General features: G+C 39.0%; 3 protein-coding genes across 3 annotated transcripts; 1 reads left to right on the top strand and 2 right to left on the bottom strand.

Moving 5' to 3' along the window:
* Positions 1–8,249: 8,249 nt before the first annotated feature.
* LOC107769604 (transcription factor MYB48) lies at positions 8,250–10,182 on the top strand. Its single transcript, XM_016588833.2, has 3 exons — positions 8,250–8,550; positions 8,700–8,829; positions 9,451–10,182. Exons 1-3 carry the CDS (start codon positions 8,436–8,438, stop codon positions 9,869–9,871), a joined length of 666 nt encoding a protein of 221 aa, XP_016444319.1. The 5' UTR covers positions 8,250–8,435; the 3' UTR covers positions 9,872–10,182.
* Positions 10,183–18,852: 8,670 nt separating this feature from the next.
* Positions 18,853–19,800, bottom strand: LOC142172758 (uncharacterized). The gene has a single exon (XM_075236438.1). It carries the CDS (start codon positions 19,798–19,800, stop codon positions 18,853–18,855), a length of 948 nt encoding a protein of 315 aa, XP_075092539.1.
* Positions 19,801–21,653: 1,853 nt separating this feature from the next.
* On the bottom strand, positions 21,654–24,009 carry LOC107803407 (uncharacterized). Its single transcript, XM_075236437.1, has 5 exons — positions 23,674–24,009; positions 22,801–23,547; positions 22,259–22,654; positions 22,050–22,169; positions 21,654–21,974 (listed from the first exon to the last, which is right to left on the bottom strand). Exons 1-5 carry the CDS (start codon positions 24,007–24,009, stop codon positions 21,654–21,656), a joined length of 1,920 nt encoding a protein of 639 aa, XP_075092538.1.
* Between the last annotated feature and the right edge of the window lie 1,039 nt (positions 24,010–25,048).

Here is a 25,048-nt window from a genome sequence, read left to right as displayed (position 1 = left end):
TTTTGTCCATCCATTATTGATTCACCTTAATATTGATCTACAATATACCTCTAATAACTTGAAACTTCTTACGTAATACTTTGCCGCTAGGGCTTACGTTACATCAAGGACTATTCGAAGTAATTTTCCTGATCCACTTAGCGGCAATATTGTACTGCAATAACCGTATTTTATAGCATCCCAAGGTGATTCTCTTACGTGGGTATTTTAATCCCGTACAATTCATAAATCCCTTTTCTTTTCTTTTTTTTCAAATCATTACTCAATCGAAGGACCAAACGCCATCCTTAATCTATCACAATTATACCCTTATTCTACTATTAGAGCAGCATTCCATCTCTTCTAAATGCTACTTATGAAGAGTAACTTCTTTGAGTCCATTCAGGCTATACTGAGCTTACTATAACATAGAGAAGCCATTAGCTCCCTTGTTTTCATGGGCCTAATCTTGAGGACTAATCTATTCTTGTCACCTTCTCGCTGCCCTTTCTTATCTGTATTCCTGTCTTCCTAAAACCTTGTCGCTTTACCATACTTTAGCTTGCGACCTATACATATCTATTTATACTACTCGTAATCTTCCTTCAACTTGCTTGAATTTCCTTGTGTTATTTTAGAACATCAAGCGAGACATCACCTCGTCTCTAACTCTTCTTTACTTTCTTAACTAGACCTCTCGATACCTAGAAATTATTTACTAGAAGATATGCCACTGACAATGCCGCTATCATTCTTGGATATTGAATCCTCGTGCTTCTGGCCCATTTATCCGAAGTATGGACTATTTACGATCTTCTGCCTTTTAGTATCTCGTACTTACCTTAAAATATCGCATCATATCTTGTATCTCTCTCATGACCTCCCGTCCACCTAGGTGTAATTCACGTCCATAACTTGAAGCTCTATTATAATACTTGCACTTTTGGTGCATACACAATCCCGTGGGAGTTTCATACTTACTTCTTATGAGACTGGTACCCCTTCTAACTGGCTTTATCATAGAGCCCTTATAGAACATAGTTGTTGTGTTATCTCTCTTGCACCTCTAATATTGAGAGTGATTCTACTATGTTCTCAATCATGATTCCAATAACTTTTGGGTTCAATAATCAGATTCCTGATTTACTTTGTTGATGTAACTCTTTAGTTTCCTTCTTTTTCTGATCGGCCTTTATGCTGGCTTAATTTATCTTCCAATCTGCGGCGCATGGTATTAGTTATTACTTTAGCCCTCTATGGACGCTATGGAATATCCATGACACAATCGTCTAACAATTCATTCCTTTGTCTATGACCTGGGCTCAATTCTTTCTTTTAACTTATACCGGAATCTTTTACGATTGTATGATTGTCAACATATATGTTGTATGGATAATGCTCCAAAATCTTGAGTGTATCCATAATGTACTAACTCTGGATCATTGATCGAATGATTCCTTTCGTTCCATTTTAGCTTTCTTTCAACGTAAGCTATTACTTTTCCTAGTCTTTCTGCCCCCTTGTTGCGTCCATACTTATCTTATCTTAGTGCCCACATATGCCAGACTTTTTGTGCAACTCGTATGATCTCGAATATTACTTTTAATTTTACTTCCCGTTCATTAGTCACGATAGGTGCCACTTTCCTTTGTAGTTCTATAATGTTGTTGTGAGACTGTTGTTACACGACTATTTCCTCTTTAGGTCGTTGTGCTTAAGTTGAAGCCTTCTTCCTTATTTCCTCAGGTAATCTTTCGTTGTAGTACTTAGGGAGAACCCTTTACCTTCGTAAAGATGTGAGCTTATTATGTACCTTTTGATATTCTTCTTTGCCTATAATTATCCGTAGTTGCTTACTTCCGTGCTCTTGTATTTGAAGGAGATCTATTAAGCTGATATTTTGATTGCCTTCCCAGTGGCACTATCTGCTGACTCATCTGTAACCTACTATTTGGACATAACTAGGCTCTTCCTTAATCAATTACCAACTACTTGTTTGCCCATTCTCATATCAACTTTCCGCGTAATCTTTCTTGGGTTATTTCCTTTGTTTTAACTTACCGCTTGTATCGGCTCCTTATCTTTTACTAACATTTCGGGCAAGAACCTTTACTTTCTCTCCTTGACGTCCTATATGCATAATGTTCTGGAATCATAACATATACGTAGGCTTCGGACAATCTCAATCTCATCCCTTTTCATTTTTTTTGCATTCTTCCTTTATCATTCCATATTCCCCCCCTTTGGGGAGTACTAAAAAGTGGAGCTACGATGACCAACCTATAGATATTTTAACTCTTCATCTTTGGCATCCTTTCACATTATCGATGACCCTTACTCGCCTTGCGGTAATCCTTCCGTACCAAGGATAGCAAAATTCTTTACTTCACGAGGGTGAAACTTAGTATAACTGGCATATACAATCCCTTAAGCTGAACTTTACTCACATTGCTTGTTGTAGGGAAGCGTCTTCCTGAATGACCATTCTCTGAATTTATCATGAATCTTCTTTTGTCGTCCATTCTATTATTGCCAGAACGAAATCTGAAATTCTTATGATGGCGACTATCATCAGTCACTCAGTCCCTATTTCATGTTTAGTTTATCTTGTTCACCAATCCATACTGGTTCTATTACTTTGTGGTCTAACTTTTTCTCTTGGTAATCGCGCTAGAGTTGCGAACTTATTTCTCTAAATGAGGACATGACTGTATGGCCAATACTTTTTTGTTGTCCTAAGGCCTGTCACCTCTCGTCTCTTCCTTTACTTGACTATAGATTTTGTAATATTGTCATCTTTTGATCTACTGTTGTCATCCATGTACCACATGTTACACATAATGCTTCAATAACTCTTTCTTATTTCCCGCTAATATTTATGTCTATCACTTTATTCTGAAAATTTGAACAAGACATTCTTTTACTTTTAGCTCCCCTTTGCTTCATCCACTGGCTATTCGGGTTGCCTAACATTCTCTCTCTACTATGGGCGGGAGCCATACTAAGATAATATTTATCCCTTCCAAGCTTCCAATGCCTATCTTTATAGTACTCATATCTAGCTGTACTATTTTAGAGTGCACCATCTGGGTGTTTGTTACTACACCTGCTAGCCCCCATATGGTATAACTAAGATATGTACGACTAATTGTACATACCTTTGTTACTGTTGAATATAACTCAAAAAGCTTATATTCCTCTGCCTGAATTATACACACTGTTAACCTTCATTAACTAGGTGTCTCGTACTCTTCTTCATCTTACTTCTTTTTCTTGTTAAAACTTGTATTCATCTTCTGAATCTCTCATTATCTTTCACCATTAAGGTGGATAGGTATTCGTGCCCCAAGACTCCTTATCAAGAGGCTTACACTTTTCAGTACGCACATGATCCGCTGAAGACCTCACATTTACTTATCATAAGCATGATGCAAATTTGAGTTCCTCTGACTCAACTCTCTCATAGCCATGACTTTTACCAACCATCTTTATGGATTTAGGTATCATCTTATTACAAATAAAATAGAATTTAGGAATTTGAATTCTTACAACTGAGCTCTACCACACGATCTAGAGTAAGAAGAAAGAGTGACCGTCCTAAATGCCCTGTAGCCTCCTGCTTATAAGTGTGGTGCATGACACACCCATAAATAAAACCCTACTCGACACGGCTTGTAGACTCCCTAGGACAGAACTGCTCTGATACCACTTTTGTCACGACCCAAACCGATGGGCCGCGACGGGCACCCGGTACCTTACTCAACTGAGTACCAACATAACGTATCTTTCATATCATTCTATCATAGGTAACTGAACTGGAGTAAAGTATGATGAAATACAAACTTATACATATGCAGTACGGGCCTAGAAGACCAAAATGATCACTCGTATACTAAACATAGGCTGACAAGACCCTTAAATATTTCACGTACATGACATATGTCTACAAGCCTCTAAGAATACAAAATTTTCATAAAGGTCGGGACAAAGTCTCGCCATACCAAACAATACACATCTAACTCATACTAACCAAACAAGCAACTTCGAAGCAAATGGAGCGTACCAACATCTTCCACTGAGCTGATAGCCTACTTTGAGGGCTCTCGACCTGACTATCAAGACCTGCGGGCATGAAATGCAGTGTTCCCAAGCAAAAGGGACGTCAGTACAAATAATGTACTGAGTATCTAAGGCACATAAATTACATAAGAGACATGGAAGAAATATAGAGTACATGACTCAACCTATAAGTCTGAATAAATTTGTAAATCATGAAATAATTATAGTATCATGCATATGCGTATGAATGTCATGTCATGCATAGGTACATATTTCATAACATCATCAGCTTCTGAGGGCATCCCATCATATCATCTTGGCCACTGTGGGCAAAATCATCAACGTATACCTGTTGATCAGGTGGTGGTGCATATATAACGCCATAACCTTTCCCATATCCCATATACATATATATATATATATGCGTATATAACGCCATCTGGTCACAGATCAATGTACATGAATGCAATGCATAAAAAGTACGTTAATAAAATCTTCCGGAATGTCATAAGACCATTTTTCCTTTGAGTAATATCATAAATTAAACTCTTTTCAACTTTCGTATTTTTATGAGACCCATGAACAGATGATAAAATATTATGACACATGGATATTCAAGAACATATATATCTAATACTTCTATGAATAGAGTCATTCATGGAATTTGTGCGTTTGCACGTTTCGTTCGTATCGTATGGATCATGCCAAAAGAAATAAGGGATAGCCTTAACATACCTGTTCCTTGAATTAAAGGTATAGCCTTAACATACATATTCCTTGAATTATTTGCACGAAATGAAGCTTCTGCTTCTATGAGACATAAACGAAATTCTTGCTTGAATTCTATGAAACTTGAATAAAATTTGCTTCTGTTGAAGCTTTAAAATGCTTCTGCCTCACGTCCTAGGTTCTACTCATCTTTACAACCAAGTCATGTCTTTCTTTAAACAAATTGGTAACAATAGGCAAAATAGCTTTTCATATACTGACTTAACTTTTTCTTACGTTTTTGGTCTAGAACTTTTGGCCTTAATTAAAGTCCTTGGTTAGTGTCTTTTCTTTGTTAATATGGAGACGACACCTATTGCTAAGTTTTACTACATAGCCTAGTGACATATAGGTCACAAATATTGAACTGGTGGGATGCCACATTCATGCTTTGGATCATTATCCAAAGTTTTAAAGTAATCCACCACTAGTTATTAAATAACTAGGTAATGTCTCATTACACAATAATTAACCAATTACCCACATAATTGAGAATTATTTCCACTTACTTAAGATATTACTCACTTTTCACATATCTTATACAATTTACTATCATGGTCATGTGGTACTTTGTATGGTACTAGTCCATAAATACCAGATATTTTAACTCGGGCTGTATTTTATCACAAAATATCAAACTTCGACGAAATTCATTTTATTTAATTTGCTTACCTTCTCTCCTTCACGAATTTACTTATTACTTATTTGAAATAGCATAAAATGCTTATAATCTTAAAATAATCTCATTCCTGAACTTCCATTAATTTATTTATGGCGTACTTTTACGTGCGAAATATGGGCTGTAACATTCGTGCGCAAATGCAACGGCTGTTAAAGGCACGCACCAATGATCCACCAACCCGGGGGAGTTACTACATTCGGTCTTGTCACTCTGGACATTAAAGAAATGGGGAATGGATATCGTCGATCCCCTACCATGGGTACCCGGCAGGCTCAATTCATATTATTTATGATTGACTATTTCTCTAAATGTGTTGAAGCTCATGCATTCAATAAGGTCCAAGAAAAAGAAGTCATCGACTTCATTTGGGACCATATAATATGCCAGTTCGGTATGCCGGCCGAGATAGTATGTGATAACAGGAAATATTTCAAAAGGTAGTGAAAGCCTAAAAAACTCGAAGGTAGAAGCTTGGTCAAAAGGTAAAAAATGAATAAATGATGGAGGTATTTATAGAGGGTTCATGTCGCTTCGCCTTCAGGGATGATCAGCCGGTAGCTGACACGTGTTCGAAGTCGTAAAGACGCGATTGACGAGGCGTTTCAAATTCTTTGTTGTTTCTGTCACCGCGTATTGAAGAAGGAATCGAAGTTCATATGTCATTTCTCGTCGCTTTGGTGAACCTACTCTCTGAGAAACAAGGGGACTATCTGTAAAGGAGTGAAACCGAGCCCGTTGGATACCTCGGTCCTCGGTAAACAAACAGAGTAGAGATATGACCATAAGGAATCAGAATCGAGGCAAGAGCCCATCATATCGAGATTCGGACGAAAATACATGTACTCGGAAGAATCAGGGCCACATCCCTAGGACCGGTTCGAATCCCAAAGTTTTGGAGAGCTCTACCAGACAGTCACACACGGCTAGCAAAGGGCCGTGATATCCGCACCCAACTGGATGTCACGGCGTAATTCTCGGCCCGTGTCAGCAAAAGATCAGGGATTAGCAAGAAGAAGGATTTTTTTCCCTTTTTTTAGAATTGTACTTAGGGTAAAACTTCTCTACTATATAAATGAGAGTCTAACTATTCATGAGGACACATTGTAACACGCATATCAAGGCAATATACTCTTATTTTATCTGTTATTCATAGTTCTTACTTTTGTTTATCAGCTCTTCATTAGTGTGAGTCTGGGATCGAAGGCAGGCATTTCATTCAATTGTTACTGAGTCCGGGGTTACTCCCCTGAATTGGTTTGATAATGCATTACGTCCTTTATCTATTTAGTCTAACGTCATTTATCATTTGTATTGAATTAATCGGTATATCTTTAAGACCATTTATAAATTTAATTGTTATCCGCTTTTGAAGGTAAACATCCTTTATAAAATGCTAGAACTTATGCGTTATCATGCTGTATATACCAAGATTCTCTTTATTACCTGAAATAGAAAGAGTTAAAGTTTTATACATTGTTATTTGTTGTATCATATTTTCTACACCATCAAGTAACTCGCTAGAAGTGGCGCATGGTATAATGCACTTGGTCTTGTACACGTTTGTAACTATTTCCTCCGTTCACTTTTACTTGGCATGTATAATAGAAATAGATTTTTATTTTTACTTGTCACTTTACGCATATCAAGAAAAGACAAATTTTTTTTCCTATTATATCCACAATATTTATTACTCATTTTAAATCGTTTTTTCAAATCCAATAAATTATGCATCAATTAATATGAGTATGTGATAAATTATGCACTTTATTTATTATTTCTTAAAGGGCGTGAAAAGTCAAAACGTACCAAGTAAAAGTGAACGGTGGAAGTATTTAGATGTTCAATTTTTTCCCTTATTGATTAATGGATAGTTGAAACAAGAGAGAAACCTCCAAAAGAAGAATACAAATGTGAAATGGACAGCAAGATTTATGAAAGTTATGTCCACATATCACCACTCTTATCTTCCTCTATCACTTTTGCACCTTCCCTGTTAATGGCTTTCATCATATGCAACATTACTCTGCCAACAATTGAGCCACTTGTTCGGTCATAATCGACTCAAAAATTCCCTTCCACCTCTAATATTATTGTAATTGTTTTAATAAATTGATTCTATTTAAAAATATTTAACGTTTTACAAAAATAATAAATCATGTATTATTTTAATTAATTAAGTGAAACATTTAAAAAATAGATATAAAACAATCTAAACAAATATTCTTTTAATTAAATCATTTTTTCCTGAAGCCATTCACCCAGGCTATACTAGCCCGAGGTGATGAGGAGTTTTTTCAATTATCCCTTACCTCACATATTAGTTAGATAACCAAACCAATATGCTTTACATGTTTAAGTAAAAATTGTTTTAGATGCGAAAGACAAATGCACATTTAGGATTTTTAGAATACGAGCACCAGTAAATAAAGAGAGAGAAAATGGTATTTAGTGTGAATTGATCTCTCTTATAAATATTTAAATCAAGTGCATCATATAGAATATGGGGGCCAGCAAATTATATTAGATAAAGTTTAGAAAATTTGTATATAAAATACCTAGTTTAGTTTGACAAAAAGAGTATGGGTTCGTGCCCTATAATTTAGGCCTAAATCCACCCTTGATGGAAGACATATGTCATGTTATTAATTTAGTGCAAATATCGGGTGCAAATAAATTGCATGGACTATGATGAAATTCTAATTCACCATTTTCTAAGAAATTAAAGGCAAAAACCCTCACTCAAGAAGAAAAAAAAACCCTTACTCCAAACACTCACCTTTCTTAGTTTATTGTCCCCACCACCACCCAAAGAGCAGCTGCCCTTAATTCAAGCCATAGGAAGCCAATTATTCTCAGTATAAATATCAGTTGTACACACTATACCACGTATCAACCATTATAGGTGACTCACAAAAAAGGAAAACTAGTGATAAAAAAAAGTCCAAAAATGGTGCAAGAGGAAATCAGAAGAGGACCATGGACAGAACAAGAAGATCTTCAGCTTGTATTTTATGTAAAATTATTTGGAGATCGAAGATGGGATTTTCTAGCCAAAGTTTCAGGTTTGATTGAAGGTTAAGGAGGGAGAACAAAAAATAGAATAGGTATATTAGGTTAGTTTTGGATCATATATCCTTATGTCCAAAGAGTTAAGTCTCTAACCCTATTCTTCTCTCCATATTCTTTCTTTTGTAATGTTCTTTTGGTTTAGGTTTGAAAAGAACAGGAAAGAGTTGCAGGTTACGTTGGGTTAATTACTTGAATCCTGATCTTAAACGTGGCAAGATGACTCCTCAAGAAGAACGTCTTGTTCTTGAACTTCACTGCAAATGGGGAAATAGGTGTGTAATTTATTTAGATATTTTTTAAATTTCTCATATTAAGAACCATGCTTAACTATTTTCCTTTACTTTTAACATTTAGAAAAAGGTTTAAATTTACCCTTATGTTATATACGAAATATCATAATTTTACCTCTTGTTATATACAAAATATCATAATTTTACTCTTAGTTATATTTGAAGTTGTTTATGCCTGTATCGTTAGCAAACATTCTTGTATTTGCACTTAATCTAATGGAGCTCTAGCATGGATGGGCGACAAGAGGGATTGTTTAGATGGTTAGCACTCCCCGTCTACAACTTCAGACTCGTGGGTCCGAGTTATCGGAGGAACAATAGCTCCAATAAAGGGGATTAATGGGGAATCAAAAAAATAAAGCATGGATGGGCGAATTTCATATGTTGGAATATTGTTAAAAAGAATTTAAATTTACCCCTCAACTTGATATATTATATAGTTGATGGCAAATATGAGAGGATTTATACATTAATGAACTCGAAATATAACAAAGGTAAAATTAAAATATTTCCTATAGTATATGGATATTTTTGACGCTTTTTCCCCCTTTAAATTTCCATATATCTAATTTTGATTTTTTTTTTTTTTTTTTTGGTGTTTAGATGGTCAAGAATTGCTCGGAAAATACCAGGGCGAACTGATAACGAAATCAAGAATTATTGGAGAACCCATATGAGGAAGAAAGCTCAAGAACAAAGGAAAAAAGCTACTTCTATTTCTCCATCTTCATCTTTTTCAAACTGTTCATCCTCTTCTTCTATAACTCATGAAGAAAATGAGAGAAATTTCTATGATACCGGTGGAATCGAGCAATTGCAAGTTGAAGAACAAAAGAAAGTAAATGATCAAGAACAAGCTGGGGAGAGTATGAAAGTTTATTCCATGGATGAAATATGGAAAGATATTGAATTATTAGAAGAAAATGAAACAATTAATAAACCAATTATGGGGTCAATTTCACCCTTATGGGATTATTGTCCAGACCCCATGTGGAAAGATTTTGACTGGAATACCTTTCGGTAAGAGCGTGATTCCGAATAATTAGTCGGATCAGCGGACTTTAAATATCCGGAAAATAAAAAAAGACGGGCTAATAGGAGGATCATTTATTTGAAAAAGAAAAAAAAAACAAATTCCTTATATTAGTTGGTTTTGGTTTTATATAAGAGTAAGTTATAACTTGTATATTACTAGCAGTAGTAATAAAAAGTCTGCTGTTGTAGCCATCAGATGATATGCTTTAATTTACTAGAGTTTTAAGAGTGTTTTTATGTGATTACTACCATCGGCAATCTTTCTTATGAAATTTAAATGTTATTGAATTCCTTGTAAAAGTTCTTAGCTTCCTATATCTGTATAAAATTTGTAATCTTTTCTTGCTGTTGCATCAATTCCCTCCATTAAACTTGCTATTTCAGATCTAATTTAGCTGTTACAAGTTGGACAAAGATCACTTTTGGCTTGCGGATGAAATTATTTATATTTGGTAGTTGAAAAAGTGTAGAAGAATTATATATATTTATATATATATATATATACACACACAAAAAGAATATTTTTCGCATATTATTTTAAGAGCGGTTATACAATGTCATTTTCTATAACAAGTTCCTCCATATGCACTACTCTCTCCATCCCAATTTATGTAATGATATTTGACTGAGTACGAAATTTAAGAAAAAAAATTAAAATTTTTAAAATTTATTATCTAAAATAAGTCATAAATATTTGTGTGACCAAAAGGATAAAATATATATTTTAAAGTTAAATTATTATAAAATATAAAAATATTATTTTTCTGGGTCTAGAGTCATATAAATTGGGATGGAAATATAATAAGAAGCTGATCAAATCAACTTCCAAGGATTGGGGATCTGATTAGGATGCAATAGAGTTGGTGCACATTTTTAATTCTGTAATCCACTATTAGATTAAGCACAACTTTAATTTTGATACGGCAAACACATGATTGGATGTTTAAAAGGTACCTAAAAAATGTTCTCCAATCATGAAAATGTTTATCTTTTGCCAAAGAAAACAAATAAAACTCTGTGCATTAGACTATGATTTACCAATTGTTCAAAAGAGGAATTGTTCCCACAACAACACGTAGCTACTACCATTATCACACAAATATAGTATTCATTTAAAATAGTCTTGGTCCAATGATAAAGATATATAGTATAGAAATTGCTTATTTAATCGATAGAGAAAAGTTATAGGGTGCTCAATATCAACTTTTTTTTAATTAAAGTGATAAGCTTGAGTGGTTAGTGATTTCTAGATGTTACTCACTAAAAACTAGCAAACAAGAAAGTGGAGGGATTGCAAGTGGACTCTATTTTAATTGGATAAAAATAAGTGGTCCTAATTGTGTACTAAATTTGCTACTAAGCAGTGTTTTAAAAAAGGGTTTTCAGGGCAAACCCTGAGGCGAAGTGCATTAAAAATGTCTCGAGGTAATGGTGGGGGCGAAGTTTTAAGAGGCGTACGCCTAGTAATTCGAAGTATATGTTCGAACGTTGAGGCGAGTATTTATAGTGAAGCATAAGCCTAAAAAAAATTTTCAAATTAAAACAAAATTTGCTGAATATATAAGCCCTTAATATATTACCCAAATTCTCAAAAATCAGCCTGTAATTAGTCAAAAGTTTTAGAAAAGAATTGAATGCAACATTAAGTTTAAAAGTCAAGACCTTTTTTTGTTGCTAGAAGCCCTAATTTATGGTCTTTTCTAATTATTTATCTTGTCCACTGGTCTACTACTATCTCCCAAAAGCAACAAACAATCGTTTTTTTTTTTTTGGCAAATACAAAGAAAACTCATTCTCCTCCATAGCAGCAAGCTCAAAATTCAAATTGCAGGTTAGTCATCCTTTTTGTTTCTCCACGTAGAAAACTTTATTCTTTTCAACTTAAGTTACTTGTGCTTGTAAGCTGCGTATAATGGATTGTTTTGACTAGTTTTTTTGTAGGGATGGAGCAGATATATATATAGTCAGGGGCGTACGCAGGAATTTTTGTAAGTGGTGTCGAAATTTATAAAAAAAAAACTGAAATATAACTTTGATTGTCATACTTTTAGACAAGAAATAGTCTTAATCTATTGATTTTGTTGAGTCTTAAGCAAATATTTACAAAAGAAAAATGTCTTAGTTAAGGTTTGAACCTTTAACCTCTTATAGAAAAATCAAACACATTACCAACACACCAACATATAATTTATGTCAAGTGGTGTCCTTTTTTATGGTCCATAATATTTGATTTTTTAAGATATCAAGAACGAATTAACTTTTTCTTTTCAAAGCTAATCTTGGCGTAAAGAGTCTAAAAGTAGTTTGTTATATTTCAAATGAGTAAATTAGGGTTAATATGATCAATTTTATTGTTAATTAATGTTAAAAGGTAAATTTGTTAATAATAATAATCGTGAAAAGAGCCAAAAAAAATCACTAAAGTGGACCGGAAGTAGTATTTGTTAATGAGCTATCTCACTTCTTCATTTGTTTTTATCAAATAATTGTGACGGTTTTATGAATGGAGCATTTTTTTTAGACTATGTTAGGTTACTAGTAGATATAACCTTAAACACTTTTGTCTCTCATAATTATATTTGTATTCTGATTCATATAAATATGATACATATATATAGAGTTATCACTTACAGATTATTTATTAGTAATTGCTTTTTGGCTTAAAATTATTACTGCTGAAAAATCACTTTTTTTAAGCAGAAGTAAAACATGATTTATTCCCTCTTTACTTACTCTTTTAATTTCCTCCTCTATTTCCTGATTCAACAACAATATTTCTCGAATTCCTTGTTGAATTCTTGATTTTGATAATAAAGTTCCAAACAATATGGTATAGTGTCACATATAAAGCTATATCTTAATCCCTACCCTTTGGAGATTCCATACTTTCTTGCTACCATATTTCCCACTCTTTGGACTGCTATATCTTTGTTAGATATCCCTACTAATTAATAATCTATGTTGCACCCCGTGGAATAAGCCGCTTAGGATTAGAGGCGTATCCAAGATGTTAACGTAACGGGAGCATCAGTATTTTGCTCAACTAGAAGGCAGTGTCTCCTAAAGGTGTTCACTACTTCTATTGCAAAAAGTTATGGTGATGATAATAGAACTTAAGAAACAAATGTCCGAGTGGCACAATAGCAAAGACGTAGTGTAATATCTAGACAAATGAACTTTCCAAATGGTAAAGAAATGAATACAACAAACAATGAACAAGTGGCAAGATATGGCCATTTTTTATTAGCTGCCCTTTGGGTCAATGTATAGACTATAGTACTACTGCAACTAGTATTATGTACTAGTTTATCATCATTGTACAGTTTGACTTGATCCATGATCGACCATCTTATACAATGGAGCTAGTGAAACAAGGCAAAGGAAATTGACAATTTAACAATGGAAACTAGAACCTTGCTATTTGGTCTGAAACTATGCCAACTAATGAGACCATAAATTTAACTTTGTTTGCAATTGAACTCCTAGTCATAAATAATCCAATTTTGGCAATTGAGCTCCAACCAAACATGTGTCACAATTAGGGACGACAAACGGGCTGGTTGAGTTGGATATGAGCAGGTCGAAAACAGGTAATGCAAAAAACGGGTAAATTATCCGATCTGACCCATATTTAATACAGATAAAAAATGGGTTAACCAGAAGATAATATGGATATCCAAATTATCCATGGTTTCTTGAATATGATCATTTTTGAGAGAATTCCTAATCTCCCAAACTTGATGAACCCCAATTTGAAAGCTTTACAAATGTAAAAGTTAAACTCATTTGTTATCCATTTTCTTAGCGGATGATCACGCCCAACTATGCCTTATAAAAAGGACAATGCGGTCGTTGCAAATATAATCTGGTTTACAAGTCCGGAGTCGAATCCCACAGAGAGTTAACCTATCAATCACAATCTTTAGACCCACTAAACTCTTCAGAACCAGCTTCCCAAATGTTTGAATCACAAGTTGATGGTTTCTTTAGTAACTAAGATTGCAAGTAAATTAAACAGGCTGTAAACTAAAACGCTAAAGTTGTAAACAATGATGAGATAAAGCTAAGGTAAAGATTTCCCCTATTGATGGAATCCCTTCTGTTTATGCTTCATACAAATGTACCAACACTTCTCTATCAATCATGAACTCTCGTCTTACCATAAATCTCTCCCGAGTAATCACAGTAATATACTATTGCACTCTCCCGAGATACACTAGCTAGCTTTAATTAACACAGTTCACTTAAGATTGCACCCAAGGCTTCGTTATCCCTAATCCCGCCTTTAAACCCGCAGTTATAGATTCCTCTTATACTTTAGGAGTGGTGTTATTCAATAATAACCTAAATATGCATTCTCTCCCGAGTTATGCACACTAAATAGGCACAGCTAATTGAGGATCCTGTCAATTAACTACAATAAGAACATAGTTGAATAAATAAAGATTGAAACTAGCAATTTGTATTCACATAAACAAGAAGTTCATCCCCCAATAGGTTCCATCAAAACCTTAGACAAAAGATTTAGCTACTCATAACTATGGGTAAACAAACTAAGATAAGATCCATCATAAACTAGCAATCAAAATCAAAGAAAAGAAGAAAGATGTTTTTGGTGATCTCTCACAATTGTTTTTCTTGCCAAGATACTCTAAAAATCAATACATCCCTCTCTTGGGCGAAGTCTAGTGTTTAAAATAGGGTTTTGGGCTCTAAAAATCTCGTGTTTGCACTTTAGTCCCTGCACTTTTCTCGCGCCTACCGCGGTTCTGCCGCGGTCGTGGTAGAACCGTGGCCAAACAGCTCCTCTGAATCTCCTTCTGTCCGCGAGCATCCTTCACCGCGGTTCTGCCGCGGTCGCGGTGGAACCGCGGCAGAGTCATTTTTCTGATTCTTCAGCCTGTTTTTGCGTGGTTCACTTGGGACATTTCACGGTTGGTCTCTCTTTCTTCATTTTTTTGACTACAAAAGTGCTCCCTATCCTTCCCTAGTCATATATAACCTACAAATCATGAAAAGCACTAATAAGAGCATTTTGTTATCACTTTTATTATTAAAACTATGCAAGAAGACGGTTATTTAGGGCCTGAATATAGTTAAATTCACTTATTATCAACACCCCACACTTAAACCCTTGCTCGTCCTCGAGCAAGCTAAACCACACTTAAAAGCCTAACCGTTTGATGCTTTACCCCAAATATGTCACACCCACCATTTTGACGGAACAACCTAAGCAATGTGCCGGTCATACCCCAGATGCAGACTCTACTGCCATGACACACTTGCGCTCACTCTAGTTACTCTAACAGAGGTGAAGACTTACTTTTCCTTCCCGAGTCACATTCCCTCACATCAAAAGTCTGAGAAAAGTTCCACATGCATAAAATTCAAACACAAGGAACTGAAGATAGAAAGAATTCACTCACTCTCAGCAAAGAACATTCACATGCCGCACAAACACACCATAAGCTTGCCCCTAGTGTAGTACTCTACTAATCGAGCTGTTTTAGTCAAAGATCAAGAGGTCTTTATTTGGTTGTAATGTAGGCTAAGGGACGGGTAGGATACATTTGGATGTAGTGACTAACCTCCCTAAGCACTTTTAATACACACTTCCTTTTATCTCAATTTCCCTGCTCAGCCTAATCATTCCTCCACATTTTTGTATCACAAGTGACCCCTACTTTCCTTTAGGTGCAACTGGCTTTTTTTTTTTTGTAAGTACCAGTGCTCCATTCAAATAATTCATTCCTGATTCCCCATTTTTTTTCTAACTCCCTACCACCCCACACTTTGACTTTTGTATGTTCTTTAGTGATTCAAGTGCTTTTCGGAGGTATAGGTTCAAACAATCAGCTATTCAAACACAGGGATATAGGTCATTATAGGGTTATCAGAGAACAGGCTTCAGGCTCAAAGGGGTTAACTATGACAATATAGACAGGTGGATTCACCATTATATGTAGTCTTACACAAATAAATGCCTCAATCATCTCTAAAACCCAACAGCTTCTATTTCGCTTTGCAAACACACAGGGAAAGTTCTAGGTATCGCACGCACGCACAGAATGCAAGTAAAATCTCACACACACTTAGCATGTAACTCATTCGGGATCAGTCTATCAACACACTCATACGAGCGTTCAAGCAAAGCAAGATGTGCAAAATTAAGGCATAGATTTACAAGTCCACAACTGAGCCTAGACGTCATACTCTTAGGTTCATTTTAGTTGGTTGCAGGTGTGTACATCAGAGGTAGCATTCTAGCCTTTACCCATCTTAGTCTTAACTATAAAAGAAAAATCTACCTAACCCGGTTCAAGAAAAACCCTTGGAAAAGAACCGTGGCCAAAAGAAAAACCAAGGGGGACTTACTACACTACCTAAAAAGAAAAATAAATAAAATAAAAAAATCTTCATAGACTACTTCCCTCAAGAGTACTGTCCCAGTGGTCCGTCCTCAGGAAGAGTCCTCTACCCTTAATTTTTTTTTTTTTTATAAATATATTCGACTTGGACCCTCAAGAGACCCGTCGACAAGTGTCCGTCGTTGGGCCAAGTCAGACTCCTAATATAATTACAGTCAATTATATACAACAACATCAATTTCATGCTACAACACACACAATGTCTATGTACAGTACACATATAACTAGAGCAAGTCTCCCACCCCACACTTAAAATCATGGCATGTCCCCATGTCATATCAAGAAAGTAAAGAGAAGAAGGGTAAGGAGACTTCCCTGAGACTTAATCAGAGTTGGAGACTGTGCTGGGGTCTACATGGCAAGCTCTCCCCAATGCACGGAACCAGGCCATGAACCTGTTCTCAGACCGGGCCTGCCTCTGAGACATGGCATCTATCCGTGTGTGTAGGCCATCCATTGAGGTGCGGAGATCCGTGACCTCTTCCTTCATGGAACGCAGCATAGGCCTGGTGGACTGAGATCTGACAAAGCCTGCCCCAGTATGGGGGTGCCGAGAGGGTCAGGCACTGTCATTAAATCTCCTGGACGGTGCAAGAGGAACCGGGTCATCAGCCTCATCATCTAGCACAATTGTTGTATGTGTGCCCCTGCCCACTCTGATGCATGAAGCTCGGAATGGTGCTTCAGATGCCAATGCTCCATCAGCAGGATCAATGGGGACCCTCCTCCGCAAGCACAGTGCAGTCACCAAGGAAGGGAAGTAAAATCCTTTGACAGCAGTGGTCCTCGCAGGACCATTTCGTCACCAATTACCTGTGCTACATCAAAATCCTTCTCCGTCACGAAGCACCAAGTCAATAGGGCTCTGTTGAAGTCACGTCTGTGGTGTTGCTGGAGGGCATGAACCGGCTGCAGATGACAGTCAACCAACAGTTAGCCAAGTGCGTGAAAGAGTTGGAGTTCAGGGTGATGTGCTCCTTGATCCAGGTTGGTCGCCCACTAGCACAAACTACATCAGTCATAACTTCCCACGTGACACCTGGTCTGTCATGGTAGTAGTCAATATCGTCCGTGAACTGGGGTAGCCTCAATACCTGGCGGATAGTTTCAATTGAGGCATCTACCCCTATGTCTCGCACAGTCACCTCCCGCAGCATAAGTGCTGGGCAGTTCGCGTAGAACTCCCTAACCATCATCCGGTTCGCTGGGCCGGGGTCATCAAAGAGGAATTCCATTTCGCGCCTTCGAATTTCTTCATACATTTCCTCTTGTTCCACGCGGAGCTCTGCCCGGTCAATTTACAACTCATGAATGAAGTTCTTACCAGCCTTGGCATAAAAATCATCCTCCGCTCGTTCCAATTCAAACCTGGACTCGTCATATGTCGGATGTTGGGATGTGCCCGCCCCTCTCTTTTGCTTTTTACGGGCTATAATACCTGCAATGAGTCAGGAAAATTCATAACCATCAAATTCATCCTAATTAGTGTCTGTCAGATGGGTACTCAGACTTCGCCACCTGATGGCACCAAAACACCATCCCCATTGAGTTCTTCTTGGCAGACTAGCCACACAAGCAAGGTAGGGAAGGTTACAATCTCCACAGAGGCCTCACAACAGAACTACGTACAACATTCGGCCTACACCACCCCACACTACTCCTGCACATATTATCAAACAGTGACAACACCCCCAATCACCAAGTATAACACCCCCTAATTAAGAGTGGGTATAACCCGCCCCATAATATCACAAAAACTCCAATATTTCGACCCACATGGTGCATAATAACAACTACACCCCAAAAAAATGATTTCTGGGCTAAAACATCATAAACACAATGAAGGTCCACACACTATGACACCAAACAATTTCACAACAGTACCATACAACAATAAAAACCATGAAAGAAAGCAAAAATTGACAAAAGTTATACTAACCCTACCTAGGGTTAAACTAAATACAATTATGCTAAATTATACTAAGTTAGAAGATGAAATAGAGAGAGAGAAAGAGCAACCTACTTGTTTGGTTGAGGGAAAGTGGATGAAGAAGGTGGATAGTAGGGGGGGATGATAATGGAGTGATGTGAAGATGAGAAGAGAAGAGAGAAGATAGAGAGAAGTGGGAGAGGAATTAGAGAGAAGGGAGTGGGGGGTGTTTTGCTGAATCTGGGCGAATTGGGTGGGGTTTTAGTGGTAGGTGAGGGGTATTTTGGGTAAAAGGTGAAAAAGAGAAAAAAATTAAAACGAAAAACTTACCTGGACCCCGTCTGCGTCTGCCGCGATCGCGGTAGGACCGCGGTAGACCAAGTTTAGAGGGTCTCCCTTGCCGCAGTTTTACCGCGATCGCGGTGTAACCGCGATGGCCTGGGTTCAGAGAAGGGTCAGTACCGCGGTTTGACCGTGGTCGCGGTGGAACCACGGTCTGACCGCGTCTCTGATTCTGACGTTTTTTTTTATGTTACACTTACAACAATTTCGCGGGTTGCCTCCCACGTAGCGCCTGATTTAACGTCGCTACACGACGCAGGAAGAGCACATTTAAGGCTCGCTCGACCTCTGTGGTTCAGTCAGATGCAGTTCAGCCCCTTCCTTAGGCTCGCTCATACCCACATACAACTTCAATCTATGACCATTGACTCTAAATGTACGAGAGTCATTCTCAGTGGCAACTTCAACCGCTCCTGACGGGAAAACTTCAACTACTCGAAATGGTCCAGACCATCGTGACTTCAGCTTACCCGGGAACAACCTCAGTCTTGAATTGTATAGCAATACCATGTTCCCAAGTTTGAAGTTCCGCTCGACGATGTTTTGATCGTGTAGCCTCTTCATTCTCTCTTTGTACAGCCTTGTGCTCTCAAAAGCAAGATACCGGAACTCCTCAAGCTCATGCAGTTCTGTGACTCTTGACGTGCCCGCAGCTTCCATGTCTAAATTTAGTTGTTTCAGTGCCCACCACGCTCTATGCTCAAGTTCTACAGGTAGGTGACAGGCCTTCCCAAACACTAACTTGTATGGTGACATACCAATTGGTGTCTTGAAAGCTGTCCTGTAGGCCCAAAGTGCATCATCTAACTTCCTCGCCCAATCAGTTCTCGTAGCGTTCACAGTTTTCGTTAACACACTCTTGATTTCCCTGTTGTATACCTCAACCTGTCCACTAGTCTGCGGGTGGTAAGGAGTAGCCACTTTGTGGCGCACATCGTATTTTGTAAGCAACTTCTCGAAGGCTCTATTGCAGAAGTGAGTGCCTCCGTCGCTGATAATCGCTCGTGGTGTCCCGAAGCGGGTGAATATGTTCTTCTTTAGAAACCCCACCACCACTTTCGCATCGTTGGTGGGCAATGCTACAGCTTCCACCCACTTGGACATATAGTCTACGGCAACAAGGATGTACTTATTACCATAAGAGCTGACGAAGGGACCCATGAAATCAATCCCCCAGACGTCGAACACTTCTATCTCCTGAATTGGGTTCATGGGCATCTCGTGGCGCCGGGAAATGTTCCCGGTGCGTTGACATTCATTACAACCCTTCACCCATGAGTGGGCATCTTTAAACACAGTCGGCCAGAAAAATCCGGCCTCTAGCACCTTTGTTGCTGTCCTGATCCCTCCAAAGTGTCCACCATAAGCCGATGCATGACAAGCCTGCAAAATAGAAGATTGTTCTATCTCGGAGACGCATCTCCGGATCATGTTATCCAGGCATATTCTAAAGAGATAGGGCTCGTCCCAATAGTACAAGCGGCTTTCACGAAAAAATCGCTTCCTCTGGACCGATGAAAGGTCGTGAGGAACTATACCACTGGCCAAGTAATTGGCCAAGTCCGCATACCATGGAACTTCCTGATGAGTGATGGTGAGCAGTTGCTCGTCTGGAAAATTTTCCAGAATTTCCTCAACTTCAATTGTATTTTCAGCTCCCTCAAGTCGTGATAGGTGATCAGCGACTTGATTCTCAGTGCCTTTGCGGTCACGTATTTAAAGATCGAACTCTTGTAGAAGCAACACCCAATGAATCAAGCGTGGCTTAGAGTCTTTCTTTTCTATTACGTACCTTAGAGCAGCATGGTCAGTGTATACAATTACCTTTGATCCTATCAGGTAGGGCCGGAACTTGTCGAATGCGAACACCACAGCTAGCATCTCCTTTTCAGTCACCGTATAGTTCAATTGATCTCCACTCAGCGTTCGACTGGCATAGTAGATTGGGTGCATCAATTTTTCCTTCCGTTGGCCCAGCACTGCCCCCACTGCGTAGTCACTAGCGTCACATATTAGTTCGAACGGTTGCTCCCAGTTGGGGGAAACAATGATGGGTGTTGTGAACAGCTTCTGCTTCAACTCCTAAACGCTACCCTACAATCATCAGAAAACACAAATGGGTAATCTTTATCTAATAACTTACAGAGAGGGTTGGTGATTTTGGAAAAGTCTTTTATGAACCGCCGGTAGAAACCGGCATGTCCAAGAAAACTTCTGATTGCTTTGACCGAAGTTGGTGGAGGAAGCTTTGCTATTACATCAACCTTTTCTCGATCTACCGCTATTCCCTTGCTAGACACCCGGTGCCCCAAGACTATGCCTTCTTGTACCATGAAATGGCACTTCTCCTAGTTCAGCACCAGATTAGTCTCGATGCACCGTTTCAGCACACGCGTCAAATTCACCAGGCACTCATCAAATGAACTCCCCACCACTGAGAAGTCATCCATGAACACCTCCATTATATCCTCAACCATGTCAGTGAATATGGACATCATGTACCATTGGAATGTGGCGGGTGCATTGCATAGGCCAAAGGGCATCCTCCTGAAGGCATAAATGCCATAAGGGTATGTGAAGGAGGTCTTCTCTCGGTCCTCAGGTGCAATGGAGATCTGATTGTACCCTGAGTACCCATCCAGAAAACAAAAGTGTGACCTCCCTGCCAATCTATCCAGCATTTGATCAATGAAGGGAAGTGGGAAGTGGTCTTTCCGGGTGGCTAGATTCAACTTTCGATAATCCATGCAAATTCTCCAGCCTGTGATGGTTCTCGTTGGGATTAGTTCAATGTTGTCATTCTTCACAACCGTCATGCCACCCTTCTTAGGCACACATTGAACTGGACTCACCCAGTTGCTGTCAGAGATTGGGAAAATAATTCCCGCATCTAACCACTTTATCACCTCCTTCTTCACCACTTCCTTCATATTTGGATTCAGCCTCCTCTGATGTTCCCTGGAAGGTTTGTGCCCTTCTTCCAGCAGAATTTTATGCATGCAGTAAGCGGGGCTGATCCCCTTGATGTCTGCCATGGTCTACCCAATGGCAGATTTGCACTCCTTCAATACCTATAGAAGTTGTTGGACCTGCACATCTAACAAACCAGATGAGATAATAACAGGTAGAGTGGAGTCGGGTCCCAGAAATTCATACCTGATGTGGGTTGGCAGTGGCTTTAGTTCTAGCTTCGGTGGTTCTTCAATGGATGGCTTAGCTGGAGGAGTTTCTCTCTTTCCTAAGTGTAGGGGCTCGAACTCTAGTTCTCTATCCCAGAACCCTCTACCTTCCAATGCCAACACCCATTCTGCCAAGTCCTCACCATTCACTTCCTCCAAATTTGTCAAACATGCAGCGAGGGGATCCTCAATCGTCAACACTTCATCATCAGACTGTACGATTACATCCACAGCATCAATAAGAGAGCAATTTGCGAACTCACTTGGGCGCCTCATAGATTTCTACACATTGAATATAATCTCTTCGTCATTGAGCCTCATCTTAAGCTCCCCGGTCTCACAATCAATAAGAGCTCTCCCTGTGGCCAAGAAAGGTATTCCTAAGATGATAGGAATTTCTTCATCCACCTTGCAATCCAATATTACAAAATCTGCAGGGAACACGAATTTCCCCACCTGAATAAGTACATATCCAGGATCCCAAATGGACGCTTCACAGTCCTTTCAGCTAGCTGTAGCAATATAGAGGTGGGTCTAGCTCTCCCAATGCCCAACCTCTTGTAAATGACCAGGGGCATAATATTAATGTTGGCCCCTAAATCACAGAGTGCTTTCTCAAAAGCAAAGTTTTCAATTGTACATGGAATAGTAAAACTCCCTGGATCAGAGAGCTTTTCAGCAACAGGTCTAGTTACCACTGCACTGCACGTCTGAGTAAGTGTCACCGTAGCCAAGTCTTGGAAATCAAATTTCCGGGACATTAAGTCTTTCATCATTTTTGCGTATCCAGGCATCTCCTTTAAGGCTTCAATCAATGGAATATTTACCTTAATTTGCTTGAGCATCTCAAAGAACTTTTTGTAATGCTCCTCCTTTTGATGCTTGGCTAACCTCTGTGGAAATGGTGGAGGAGGGCTTAACCCCGTTTTCACGGTTTAGGCTGCTCCCATTTCGCTCGCCGCTACTATGGGAATCGCTTTTGCTTTCTTTTCCTCTGGCTACTAAGATGTTTCAGTTCGCCAGGTTGTCTCTTGCCTACCCATGGATTCAGCAGCAGTTCGAAAGGTTGCCCTATTCGGGAATCTCCGGATCTATTCCTAATCACTTGGGACTTTTCTTTCTCGGCTACTATCTCCACTACCGGCTCTTCAACTGCTTCAGCAACTTTCTCGGTCTCCTGCGGAGTATTCTTTTCTTCCTGAGCAGGCTGGACTGTCACATCTGTCAACCTTGTGGATTCATCCAGCTCCATGGATACCTGAATGAGTGTCTCAGCCTGTATATTGTCGCGAGCTCTCTCTTGCTCTTCGTTGAGATCCCTGCCGTTACGGAGACTCACCGCCATCAGCTGCTTCGGGCCCTGATCTTTAGGATTGATTTGGGTATCTGCAGGTAGCGTCCTTTGAGGACGATTGTTCAGAGACATTGAAATTTGGCCCACTTGCACTTCAATATTTTTGATAGCTGCGTCATGTGCATCTACTCTCTCGTTTATCTTCGCAGTGGACCCAATAACCTGCTGCATCATTGCTTCCAGTCTAGTAAACCTATCGTCCTGTCTTCCACCATGCTGCTGCTGAGGAGGGTGGTACCCCTGCTGTTGATTGTTGTACCCCTCTGGTCTAGGATATAGTGCCAAGTTGTTGGGGGGTCTCATACCTCCCATGTTTCCGGAGTTATATTGTGGTTGAGGTGGTCTGTACTGCTGCAGAGTTTGCTGACCCCAGTTCTGATTTCCCTGTCTCTGACCCCCACAGTTAGCAACATAGTTCATATCTTCAGGGTGCTAATGATGATGATCAAGCTCTGTATTCCAAGGATTGCCAATTGGCTGACTAATACAAGATGTGCACAGGCCCTCATTGGTAGTATCTACTATGTGTACCTGCTGCTTCTGCCCTGATTCCTCCACCTTTTTGGTGAGGATGCTCATTTGTGTCAGGAGAGTTGCTATATTTTCAGCCATAGTGTTTGAAGGATCAAGAGGCACTGAGTGCACCACTGGAGTGATGGGTGCATTCCTGGATGTCCATCCCGAATTCTGTGCCATTTTATCTAGTAAACTCTGACCTTCACTCCATGTCTTGCTCAGGAATGTCCCACCAGCTGAGGCATCCACAATATTCTTCAACCCATCTGACAGTCCCATATAAAATCGTTGTCCCAACATCTGTTTTGGAATACCATGATGTGGACACATAACCAACATTCCTTTGAACCTGCCCCATGTTTCATGCAGTGTCTCCATCAGTTTCTACTTGAAGCTCACGATCTCATCAATTTGTTGGGCAGTTTTGTTGGGTGGATGAAACTTGTTATGAAACTGCTTAACTAACTCATCCCACGTTGCTATAGAATTTATGGGGAGTGAGTTTAGCCAAACCTGTGCAGCTCCTGTCACCGAGAATGGGAACAATAATAGCCTGATAGCCTCTGGAGTGACAATGGGCTGCCTCTGGGTCTTGCAGATTGACAGGAAGTTCTTCAGGTGTTGCTGAGGATCATCAAGTTGTGTCCCAGAGAAGAGTCCCTTGTTTTGCAACAAGTGCAGCATGTTATTTGTGATCTGGAATGACTCAGCTTGTATTGCGGGCACAACTATGGCAGTAGCCAAATTGTCAGATGTGGGATGTGCCCAGTCATACAGTGCACCCTCGGGCACTAGAGGTGCCGCTTCTTTGACATTCAAGTTGACTTGCTCATGCCTGCCGTTTCCGTTGGGGTAGATTGCGTCTCCCATGTCAATTTCGAATTTGTCTGTTTGTTGAGGTGGTTGAAGTCTTCTGTTGGCACGGTTCAATGCCCTGAATATTTTCTCAGGGTCTGAGAGTCCTTCAAGTAGTTCTCCAGTCCTGGTAGAGTTTCTAGGCATACACCTGTGCAAACAAGTCAACAACCGTCAAAAGTTTCAATCAAAAATTGGGTGTAGAGAAACTGCCTACACTAAGAATTTTTGTATTTATATCAATGGTAATTGATAATTCCGTTAACTCCCCGGCAACGGCGCCAAAACTTGATCACGCCGAACTATGTCTTATAAAAAGGACAATGCGGTCGTTGCAAATATAATCCGGTTTACAAGTCCGGAGTCGAATCCCACAAAGAGTTAACCTATCAATCACAATCTTTAGACCCACTAAACTCTTCAGAACCAGCTTCCCAAATGTTTGAATCACAAGTTGATGGTTTCTTTAGTAACTAAGATTGCAAGTAAATTAAACAGGCTGTAAACTAAAACGCTAAAGTTGTAAACAATGATGAGATAAAGCTAAGGTAAAGATTTCCTC

Source organism: Nicotiana tabacum, chromosome 18 (genome assembly GCF_000715075.1).
Source record: "Nicotiana tabacum cultivar K326 chromosome 18, ASM71507v2, whole genome shotgun sequence".
Taxonomy (NCBI): Eukaryota; Viridiplantae; Streptophyta; class Magnoliopsida; order Solanales; family Solanaceae; genus Nicotiana; species Nicotiana tabacum.
The sequence above is the reverse complement of the archived record's forward strand: the minus strand, read 5'-3'. Positions and strand labels throughout refer to the sequence as shown.